The 12,425-nt window shown below is 45.4% G+C and overlaps 1 protein-coding gene across 8 annotated transcripts in view; it reads left to right on the forward strand.

Annotated features, from left to right (window-relative positions):
• The window catches only part of VAV2 (vav guanine nucleotide exchange factor 2), a 189,332-nt gene that overhangs the window by 148,897 nt on the left and 28,010 nt on the right, over positions 1-12,425 (forward strand). For 5 of the 8 annotated variants that reach the window (XM_088453537.1, XM_088453541.1, XM_088453544.1 and 2 more), the window contains exons 5-9: positions 3,924-4,020; positions 5,418-5,432; positions 7,210-7,308; positions 8,135-8,203; positions 10,360-10,460. In XM_088453537.1, the coding sequence (XP_088309663.1) occupies positions 3,924-4,020; positions 5,418-5,432; positions 7,210-7,308; positions 8,135-8,203; positions 10,360-10,460 (381 nt within the window). The remainder of the gene's footprint in view (positions 1-3,923; positions 4,021-5,417; positions 5,433-7,209; positions 7,309-8,134; positions 8,204-10,359; positions 10,461-12,425) is intronic. The other 3 variants (XM_088453538.1, XM_088453540.1, XM_088453542.1) reach the window with 1 other exon arrangement.

Below are 12,425 nucleotides of genomic sequence, written 5' to 3' on the forward strand. Positions count from 1 at the left end.
TGTTTAAGCTGCGGGCGTTTGAGAATGATGTGTTTTTCATGGCACTTTATACCTCGTCCTGTATAACGGTACTTGGCAATGTTTTATAATTGGGCACTAACATAGGGTTCTCCATTACAAAATGCCTTATTAGATGGCAGTTTGGGGGGTCGAATGGACATTTTAGTATCATTATTGCTAATAACTTCGGCTGAATGTACATTTTATTACGGTCATGTGCCCTATTGCTGCGTATCTATGCCGACTTTCCAGAAATCCGGACCTGATAACCAAATACCTACAGATGTGTCCACATACATCTTACTTCCTTACACGTTAAACAGCCGCCGTAGTTGCGCCATGGCGTCTTTGTGCGACTTTTTACCTTCAAATGCGTCTTATTTGCAAAGCGATGTGAGTAGGACACACAAGCACAGCGCCATAGAAAGCCGGTCCGGGGAAGGAAACGCGACCTAATCGCGAGAGGCGTGGCCACGTCCCCTTAGAAAAGAAGAAACTAGAAAACACCTACTTACAGAAAACAACGCAGCGTGTGCAGGGCTGCTGACTGGTAAGAGGTAGGGGGGAGTGGCGTCGGACACGGGCCCCTCCAACAAACCCGTGCCCGGGTAATTAGTACCCACCCCCCTCCTCTATGCTCCACAGCGCAAGCAGCTCCTGCCTGTATTCTGTGTACAACTGCCGGTGTATCTGCATACGAAACGCTACATTTGAAGGTAAAAAGGCGCACAAAAAGACGCTCTGCGTTACCGAGTTGCATGGCACTCAAGCGTTATAGTTAACGCCACTTGTAGCGCACGGAGGTAAGATGTACGTGGACACATCTGTAAATTTAATTTGCCGCTCGTTCCTCCGCCGCAGTCTCTCGCCTTGGAGTTATTGATGTTTACCTTTTGCGGCTTTAATTGTACCGTTTTGCGCATGCGCTTTGTTGGCGGGTTTGTAGAGCAAATGATCTTCTAAACTTATTTGTAAATCGGAATCCAGATACGCTCTCTCTAAAATCATAACTATATATGGCAACCGGGATTATTTGTAAACTAAAAAAAAAGTTGGTGGAAAGAAAGTTTCTGTAACGCACGGCGACCGATTCTAACCTGTCATTGTCAGTGATAAAATCCCCACATCCTCAGATGTCACATTCTACAGGGCGGTCAGAAGATCCAGAATATTACTGATTTTCGTTCACTATTAACCCAATCAGTTGCTCACAAATGGCGTCCTAAGCTGGAATAGCACTCTCTACGCATGGAAACCTATGTCTAGTAACTACAAGTCTCAGCATGACCTGTCGTTCTATTTATAGGGAATATATGTATCCCAATTTTTATTTTATTTTTTCCATTGTATTGTATTATGCAGCACTTTTCACGCCAGGGATTTATCGCAGCGAAACTGGCAAAAGGCGCCCAGTAGATACTGGACCCACAACATATCGCTGAGGTTTGGGGTGTCGCGTCTCTTTCAGTGATTTCTGGAAGTCGGTCAGCGTCGCCCGTTGGGCCTGTGCGCGAGACTTGATGGGTATTGAGAAGTGAAATCCGTTACACTGTCTCCTCGGCTTCCTTCTGGTGTCAGATGTTCTTCCACTACATTCGGTGCCAGCAGGGTTCACACTCCTGACAGATGCCATGTGAATGGGTTACATAAACAGCAGATTGTGGCACTGCCGCGTTTCTGGGCACGGGGGACATAAATACAGAGAGATTATATTTTCCTGGTGACAAGGAATCTCCGAGGCTGGATCCGCAGGAAGCTTTGCGCAAGCTGCACTGCTCGGGACAGAACAGGGTGGCGAGGAGGGGTGTGGGGGGTGCATCTTTCTCTTCCAGCATTTCCTACGGCCCAAATTAGTGTTGTGCTTGGGAGAGTAGAAATCTAACGCTTTCCCTGTGAATTGAATCATTCTGTGAACACAGTCTGGTCTCTAGGAGTGTTCTGCATGGAAGCTGGTGGGAACGGGGGAGAGTTATATTTATAATAAACCGTCATTGTTTCTTTTTCCGTTATGAATGTAACGAAGAATAGAAACAATGTTTCCGAAAACACTTAAGGTGGGTACACCATAGACTATCTGTCACCCGATCCGGCAGATCGTGCCGACATATCGTCGACAGTGGTCAGTGTGTACGCACTGTATCGGCCCGTGCGCGCTCCTGCAGGTTTATTCATCGCATCGACATAACTGCTGTACATGCAGCTCACTCGGTCAGTGTGATGAACGACGCCAGGCCGGTGAATAGAGCTGGTGCCGACATATCGGACAGTCGGGCACTGGGTCGTGTAATGTGTACCGGCCGCTTGATATGTCGGCCCTCGCATTGCTGGCTACGCTTTACCTCTTAAGGGTCGATACAATTAGCGGCGAGTCGGCTCACCCCGCTATTAAGTGCACCAATATGCGGCACTTACGACTCGCTGTTTTTTTTTTTATGCAGCGACATACAGTGTCCGCATTTCCAAGCCGTTGCAATGACACCTAGCATGCTTCCACCTAATGGATTTGACCCCTTATATTAAAGTATGGTGCGTTTCGTGAAGGTTAATTAGACCGTTTTATAGCGCTGAATCTTTCCTCTGACCTGTGAGAGTTTTTACTATTCCGCCTCGGAAATCTCAGGCAAGTAGACGTCCGTCATGAGCCGTAGACCGGGAAACGGTGGATGTACACCGCTATATAAGGGGCATGTTGGGGCATTTGTAAGTTGCGTCTAAATAAGAATTTGGGGTCTGATTCTCAGCCGCACGCTGGTCTGATCTAGTGCGTTTTATCAAACTGCGCTGCTGTGAAAAATAAGCATCTTTGCGTATCTCCGAGCGAATCGGATCTCGCCCGTTTCTATCTGTCTATGAAAGAGGTGTAACTGAACGTGCGTATGTGAGAGAGCCGCTGTCTAGTTGGAGTGCATTGGGCGTGTAGCGAGCATTACACCGCATTCATGCCTACGCTGCAGGAACGTTCAGTCGGATCTCTTGCATCTGGCATAAGGTCGGTGTAAGTAAGTGCCGATAATGGCGATGACTGCTGCTCTTAACAGGCGGAGGACTAGGGAGGGAGGTGGGGACGTGAACCGTGCGGCTCAGAATACAGGCGGACACACGCATTGGAACTCTGATCACGTACGGAAGTTTCGAACAGTTGCGTTCACATCAGAAAAATAGATAAGTGAACCTTGTCTCTCCAGTGGCTGCGGAACTACAAGTCCCAGCAATACCTGACATCCAATGGTTGCCTTTTGCTCTAGATGACCAGAGATCTCGGTAGTAAGTTCCAGGAACCAGCCTGTATCCCGTGGAGAAGTATTAGTGGAATGTGAGCGATCTATTGTACTATAAACAGTGTACAGCACAGAGTTATATATATATTTATATAGTGTACCGATGAAAGCCTAGATAGGTTACAAATATGTCCTTACTGTAGTGGAAATTTTCCCATTGTTCTTGCAGAAATTAATTATTTTTTTTTGTTTTTAAATATATTTTTCAGCTGCACAATTATAAAGAAATAATAAAACCATCTCCTTTCTGTCACAGTAATGTGATCGCATTATGCTAACAAGGATCATTTAATAAGACAGTGCTGTAATATCTGGTAACTGCTCAGATACTTGCTTTCATCTGATTAGTGAAAGTTACAATATTGACCGCTGCGTCCGTCCTGCGCCATGTCCCTTGTGGTGCGTTACGACCGTCCTGCTGTCGGTTGCCGGGGTGGTGACTGAGGTCCTTTACTTTACAGCTCTGCCGCAGAGCAGACAAAACATTATTCCATGTAACAAAATCTGTTCTCACATCGTGTTGCGCTCAATATATATTTTTTTATTATTATTATATTTTTTTTTTCTCTGGTTATTAATCCTCAGACGTTTTCACCTGAAATAATGGGCAGAAATGTTTTATATTTGTGTTTTTTCTCTATTTAGTGAGCACGACCTGGGAGAAAACGATACCTATGATGTTCCGTGTGAAGAAGACGACATTTACGAAGACATCATCAAAGTGGAAAATCAACAGCCGATGGTGAGCGCCGCAAAAACGCAAACTGGCGCTGTGCGTATATCTGTAACGAGGCGCGAGATGGCGGGGTCTGGCTCATTGTACCTTGTTGAGCGTGTGATGGTTGCTCCTTAGCTTTGCCAGATCGGACATGTTATTTCTGCAAGGTAGACAAAGGGAGAAACAGGCGCTAAATATGGGATATTATACAGTCTGTATTCGGGATACTGACGGGAAGAACTGGAGAAGTCAGAAAACCCAATAAGTATCACAGTAAGAATACAGCTGTGTCCTACTGGTTGTCTGTATGCCATATGGCGCAAGGCGCCCGGCTCGGACCAAGAGGAGTAGTGTAAATTGAGCCTCTAAGTCGCATCGCAAAAAGCAGCAAAAAGCCACTAAGGACTCTAAGCTGCTACTTTAACCGCACAGGAATTGGGTTTACACAGGTACAAAGTCGCAGCTGAATTTGGCACAAGGAAAAGACGCAGCCGCTCGTACCAGAACGCTTGTTACAACGATTCAGACTCGGTCACACGCAGACGTATCCATATTGCTCACCTCATTGATCAGCGCAATGTGGTTTTGCTGTTACTGTGGGATTTAAATATGTTAATAAAACGACAGCGTAAAATACGCTCCGCGCAGCCTAGTCTCCTGGGACCTGGCGCTCCGTGACGTGCTATTCGGCGTGACTGAATCGTATTTACGGTTGTCCGGCACAGGTGGAACGCAGCAACGCGATTAATGAGCGAAACCTGCAGAGCAGTTATGTGTCTGGTCCGTGCCTCTCCCCTGCATCCCCCGCTGTCCTTTTCCAGTTGCCCCGGGGGAAACACTTACGCCTCCGATGAAGTGGAAGCAGAAAGACTCGCGCTCTGGAACGCTTCCACTTTGCCGGCAGCTGACAAGTCTGGGAGGGGCGGCAAAAGGGTAAATGTTAAAAGATGGAAGATCTGGAGATGTTGACTTCCCGTGCAGGGACGCGCCTGTAGTGCGAATTATCTGTCCGTGTACTTGTCAGAGCCCCTGCCCCGGGCTGCGCAGCACTTATCTGCCGTACAGAGGCGCCATGTGACGGGACACTCTCCAGCTGTCACCAGACTAAGTTACTGCAGAATTATTGAAATAAATAAAAAATGTATTTAAAAATAAAACGTGCGCACTGTACAGTGTCCCAAGGTGCCAGGGAAAATCCGAAGATGCATAATATAATCCTGTACATATAATCACTAGGAGATCTCTCTTACAGCTCACGACAGACATTTAGGTAGCAATGAATATTGGATTAAATGAATGAATAGCACATTATGTGTAATCTGTCCATCATGTCAGTCACTGGGCATATGGAAATGAACCATAGAAGCTGCATTTGTCATATTCTCTAAACGTGATGTTTCCTTCTCCCCCCAATGCCTCAGATAAGGTACATGCAGGTAAGTAAGGAACAATTCCGTGCAACTGCTAATGAACCCAGACTATTAGGGCGACTGTTCCGGTCCTTCTCCATGGACTAAATGTCTGAGACCTTCCCCAACCAAGGAAGTGCTTAGGGAATGTGGTGGTGGTGGGGGGGTTCATCCTGGTTGTTGGCGCCTGTGGGGGAAACAGGGTATCGCACTAGGGAAAGTCTGGACCGAGAGGCAGGGTATCCATTGTCCTAGGCATTTAGGCATTTAGGAGATGTCAAGGGTCTCATGGAATGGACTGGACTGAGAGCTGATGCAGCCCCACTCCCGCCACCACATCTTGGGGTGGGGTATCAGGGTCCCATTGATCAGGCAGTTTGGGTATAGGAGCTAATACAGGGCTTGATTCAGAACCGCTCGTAAGCGGGCACTCGTTCACTCTGGCCGATGTTCGCACAACTGCACATGCGTATGGGTCGTAATGCGCATGCGCAAACCAGTCATTGCGGTCGGAAATCGTGCGCTCGCAAAACAGCGAGTGCCTGCTAATTTGAGTGACAGAATGAGGCGTTTGTGGGTGGTAACAGGGGAAGGTGCTTGAAAACGGGGGGAGGTGGAGATCCGAACGCAGGCGTGCCTAACGGCCAAAACGGCGTTTAATGGGAGTGCATGATTAGCAAAGGAGCATCATCGACCACGTCACTTGGTTGTCTTTTAGCCGGAACTGCTCGCAGTGATAGCGGTAGGAAAAAGCTACCACAAGCACAGCGAGCAGTTCAGATGCCTTTCGATGTACCCGATTAATCTAATAAATACCGGAGATGACGTGTGATGCGAACGGCAAAGGGGCAAAATAGCGAGCGCATTTTTCGCTCGCTCTGACATAGAGGCGTCAACAAACCGCAAAGAGCGAGCGCTCAATTTAAATAGCCGGCTCCTTTTTGGAACGACTGTCCACAAATAGCGTCCGGCTCTGAATCAGGCCCACAGTACTTTCCCAATTGGGGAGGGATGGGGGTGTTGTTTGAGGCATAATGAGGTACCACTAAATACGTAAAGTAGGCTGCAGAGAATGCAAAGTCTCTAATAAATAAACCTAATAAATAAACTGAAGTTCAGTTATAACCGTGAGCACCATAAACACTGGAATATTATTATTTACCTCATGTTTTAGCAATTTATTTCCTCGTTGGACGGCATCTGCTGTTATTAGACATGATGGCATTGATCACACTGGCTGGGGGTTTGGGCAATAGCTGTCTAATACAGTTATATCTTCTACACAGAAATGGCTGGTGAGCTGTGCGTTATACTCAAGTTTTTGCACTAATCCTGTAGATTTGTGGCATTTTTGTCCTAAAAACTTCCTGCACCCCCTCACTCCTTGGGGGGGTAATTTACTAAGCGGCAATTTTCTAAGCCGCCTTTATCAGCGGGTTTGAACAGTGGATTTAAAGGGGCAATACTGTCAAACACAAAACAAATGACCAATATAAATCCAGTGCCTGAAACCGCTGAAGACTCGAGCGGCAGATTTGAAAAGCGCTGATTAGTAGATTTTAATCCCTGGTAAATTACACCCCCCCCCCCCCCCCCCCCCCCCCAGTAACTATGTGAATTGCTCTAATCACAGTCAGTTCTGCAGGATTTAGAAGAGACAATTGTGTATTTAGAAAAAAATGTATTCTCTCAAAACTCTCTTAATTTAATATACACGGGAAGGATATTATACGGAAATCTATTTACACACTATCCGATCTTTTATTTCTGTCTGATCTGGATCCTGTGTTATTTTGTCCATCAGAAAATGGTGATGACAGAAGATGACAAAAGAAACTGCTGCCTGCTGGAAATCCGGGACACCGAAGACCGGTATTACAAGACGCTGGACGACATCCGCATAGTGAGTCTGAGGAGATGCGCGGGCTGAATGTAGCGATGGCGGAAGCGGTCGCCCATCGCTCCGCCCTTTACATTATTCAGAAGTGTTGGAAATAGCGACTGTAACTGTGTTTCCATCCGTCATAACACGGCTCAGGATGTCTCCGGCAGCTGAGAGTAGTCTGTGAGCGCGCATGGGTGGAGTATATCGCCACAGATTTCCTAACCTGATTGTATGTTACACTGGGATAAAAGAAAGTAGTTGATGCCTCTTAAAGGCCCAGACTTGTTTTATATGAAACACTACCCCCAGAGTTGGCTGTTGGGGTAGAAGAACGATTCGGGGGTGTAATGATTACAGTTACTCGACCCCCCACGTCTGGCCTCTTGGCTAATGGAAACCATGCGTTCCCCAGGTGGTCACTTTACTGCGTTTGATCGCTTTCCTTAAGCCACGCCCACTTCTTACAGCGCATGCAAAACACTCAAGAACACTAAGAAATGTGACGCTATTTGAAAACTAGTAATCACTCTGCGCCATCTTGTTGCCCACTGATGAGTGGACTGGATTGTTACCAGTAACGATGGGTTCCCAAACTGACCTTTATATATAAGACTAATGCGTGTTTCAACGTTTTTTTCTCATGTAGAAGAATAATTCTCTCCCCCCTCCCCTTCTCAGTCCCTGAGATCCACTGCAGTCCTGGTACTTACGGATTGTCAGCCCCCTCCGACACTGGGGGCGTGACACCGCGCCTGCTCCCTCACTAACAGGTCTGACATCGCTAAGCGCGGGCCACGCCTCTCTGCCTTATATCCTGCTCTATGTGCCGCTTTCTCTCTTTCAGAATTATATGTTACCCCTGAAGCAGATCCTCTCTCTTGGGGAGATGGCTGTAATCTTCATTAATTTAGAGGTAAAACATTGTTATTTTGTTCCTACATATAAGATGAATGTGTGCTCGCTACAGATGGTGCAGGTGCTGGGAGTTTATGGCGTGCTCCCTCACCTGCGCACGTGGAGCCAGCGGAGTAACGGGGCTGGAATAAGGCACCTATGGCCCTTGGCGCATTGGGCAGGTGACCGGTTCTCGCTGGTGGTGTAATAGTAGGTTTAGTTCTACTGCAATTCTGTGGTTATTATTTTGGGAGGGGGATTCACATGGCAAAGGTCTGTGTTTCCGAGTGATGCTGAAATGAGTATACCACAAATAAGTGTAACATATATAATTTGAGGTTTATCTTATTTGTATTGTAAGCCAATCAGAAGATAGAGCAGGGGGAGAGGGGACCAGAGTAGGTGGGGGGGGGGGGTATCTACCATTGTAATGTTCCACCTTCTGTGTCAGTTTTGCTCGGTCTCTGTGAATTTTGGTGAAAGGGAGAATGTTCTCTTTTGTGTAACACAATATCATGTGGACTAAATGATATTAAACAGCTACAATGTTGTGGCAAGAAAATAACGTGTATACATGTGCCGGTGTGTATGCTTGTATTACTGTATATACATGTGCCGGTGTGTATGCTTGTATTACTGTATATACATGTGACGGTGTGTATGCTTGTGTTACTGTGTATACATGTGACGGTGTGTATGCTTGTATTACTGTGTATACATGTGCCGGTGTGTATGCATGTATTACTGTATATACATGTGACGGTGTGTATGCTTGTATTACTGTATATACATGTGGCGGTGTGTATGCTTGTATTACTGTATATACATGTGCCGGTGTGTATGCTTGTATTACTGTATATACATGTGCCGGTGTGTATGCTTGTATTACTGTATATACATGTGACGGTGTGTATGCTTGTATTACTGTATATACATGTGACGGTGTGTATGCTTGTATTACTGTATATACATGTGACGGTGTGTATGCTTGTATTACTGTATATACATGTGACGGTGTGTATGCTTGTATTACTGTATATACATGTGACGGTGTGTATGCTTGTATTAGTGTGTGTATACATGTGTGTGTGTGTGTGTATGCTTGTATTAGTGTGTGTATGTATGCATGTGATGGTGTGTATGCTTGTATTAGCGTGTGTGTGTACATGTGACGGTGTGTATACTTGTATTAGCGTGTGTGTGTACATGTGACGGTGTGTATGCTTGTATTACTGTATATACATGTGACGGTGTGTATGCTTGTATTACTGTATATACATGTGCTGGTGTGTATGCTTGTATTACTGTATATACATGTGCTGGTGTGTATGCTTGTATGCACAGTAATACATGTGCCGGTGTGTATGCTTGTATTACTGTATATACATGTGACGGTGTGTATGCTTGTATACACGGTAATACATGTGCCGGTGTGTATGCTTGTATTACTGTGACGGTGTGTATGCTTGTATACACAGTAATACATGTGCCGGTGTGTATGCTTGTATTACTGTATATACATGTGACTGTGTGTATGCTTGTATTTTAGTATATACATGTGACGGTGCGTATGCTTGTATTACTGTGTATACATGTGACGGTGTGTATGCTTGTATTACTGTGTATACATGTGCCGGTGTGTATACATGTGACGGCGTGTATGCTTGTATTACTGTGTATACATGTGCTGGTGTGTATGCTTGTGTTACTGTATATACATGTGCCAATGTGTATGCTTGTATTACTGTGTATACATGTGCCGGTGTGTATGCTTGTGTTACTGTGTATACATGTGCCGGTGTGTATGCTTGTATTACTGTGTATACATGTGACGGTGTGTATGCTTGTATTACTGTGTATACATGTGCCAGTGTGTATGCTTGTATTACTGTGTATACATGTGACGGTGTGTATGCTTGTATTACTCTGTATACATGTGCCGGTGTGTATGCTTGTATTACTGTGTATACATGTGACGGTGTGTATGCTTGTATTACTGTGTATACATGTGGCGGTGTGTATGCTTGTATTACTGTATATACATGTGACGGCGTGTATGCTTGTATTAGTGTGTGTAGACATGTAACGGCGTTTGTATACATGTAATGGGGTGTGTGTATACAATACATATACCTGTACGTGTACACTAAGTGTGCTCTGTTTTATGTTCCCCAGGAGCTAATAAAAGTCCATTTCAACTTTCTGCGCACCATTGAAATGTCCATAATGACGGGCGGCAGCACCATCGGTCAGGTTTTCCTGGACTACAAGGAAAAGTAAGATAATAATTTGCCACCTCCATCTTCCCAATTCTTTGTCAGACAGAAGTAATTACGCTGCGTTATTCATATACAGTCAGTGGTGCAGGTGTGATACAGACCTATTACTAACAGCGCAAGGATCCCTCCTGCCCAAGAACAGTCATCTCTAATACTAATACTCACTGCGTTGCATGATGGGAAAATAATCATTAACATAAATCTTCTGTACATCAGGGCTCACCAGGGGTTTGATGGGAAAGGCTGAACATTTGCTCTGAATTAAGATTTTAAATATTTCCACGACACAGGGGCTAATTCTCTTTTTTGACGGACGTAAACACAGGGAGAACATATAAACTCCACTCCGATATGGCCCCTTGCTGGGAATCTAACCCAAGACCTCAGTGCTGTGAGGCAGTAATACTGACCACTACGCCAACTGTGTTCAATCTGTAACTATTTCCCTAACTTTACAGCATTGTGTGTACAAGAATATAAAATTTCTCAGTTAAGTGGGTAGCCACAAATGGTCAGGTTTCTTTATTTAATAAAGTTTAAAAAGTATTTATATATATATATATATATATATATATATATATATATATAATTAATATATCTAGGGGGGTGTTTTGCACGCCACCCCCATCCCCCAGTGTCCATAGGCCCCCATTATAAAATAACTTTCCACCCCACATTGGCAATGGACCCCTCCCCCAGTGGTCATATATAAGATGGTAAGAATTGCATGCAGTATATAGAGCCTGAGAAGTTGCACTGTGCAGCAGACAGCTAGGGTCTGTGAATTGAGGATATTGTAATGACTGTGTGACCTGATCAAAGCTGGAGATTTCTAATGACTAACTTGCTGATATTACTGAGCGCTAAATCCATCATTGTCACCCAACTCTCATAGGCCGTGTGGCACAGTGACAGTGGTATGACCTGCTTCAAGCAAATACAATGTATTCCTGGGGAACATGCAATGGCTACAAGCTATACTGGCCATGTTATCCTCTCCAAGGGACGCATAAGTTGATTGATAGGCTGCATTCTCAGTGACATCACTGGCTCTTAGTGTATGGATAGGCTGCATTCTTAGTGATGTCACTGGCTCCTAGTGAGTAGATAGGCTGCATTCTCAGTGATGTCACTGGTTTCTAGTATATGGATAGGCTGCATTCTCAGTGATGTAACTGGTTCCTAGTGAAGGGACAGGCTGCATTCTTAGTGATGTAACTGGTTCCTAGTGAATGGATAGACTGCATTCACAGTGATGTCACTGGTTTCTAGTGTATGGATAGGCTGCATCACACAGTGATGTCACTGGTTTCTAGTGTATGGATAGGCTGCATTCTCAGCGATGTAACTGGTTCCTAGTGAAGGGACAGGCTGCATTCTCAGTGATGTCACTGGCTCCTAGTGAGTTGATAGGCTGCATTCTCAGTGATGTCACTGGTTTCTAGTGTATGAATAGGTTGCATTCTCAGTGATGTAACTGGTTCCTAGTGTAAGAATAAGCTGCATTCTCAGTGACGTCACTGGCTCCTAGTGAGTTGATAGGCTGCATTCTCAGTGACGTCACTGGCTCCTAGTGAGTGGATAGGCTGCATTCTCAGTGATGTCACTGGCTCCTAGTGAGTTGATAGGCTGCATTCTCAGTGACGTCACTGGCTCCTAGTGAGTGGATAGGCTGCATTCTCAGTGATGTCACTCGCTCCTAGTTAGTTGATAGGCTGCATTCTCAGTGATGTCACTGGCTCCTAGTGATTGGATAGGCTGCATTCTCAGTGATGTCCCTGGCTCCTAGTGAGTTGATAGGCTGCATTCTCAGTGACGTCACTGGCTCCTAGGGAATTGATAGGCTGCATTGTCACTGGCTCCTTGTGAAGTAATTGGCTACATGCTAGAAGCGTTCTGTAATAGAGGGATGGGCGGACAGCCCATCGCTGCCTTCGGAGCGCACTGCGCCTTCTGCCAATA

The sequence above is a fragment of the Taudactylus pleione genome, unplaced genomic scaffold (assembly GCF_031769625.1).
Source record: "Taudactylus pleione unplaced genomic scaffold, aTauple2 ptg000583l, whole genome shotgun sequence".
NCBI classification, from domain to species: domain Eukaryota; kingdom Metazoa; phylum Chordata; class Amphibia; order Anura; family Myobatrachidae; genus Taudactylus; species Taudactylus pleione.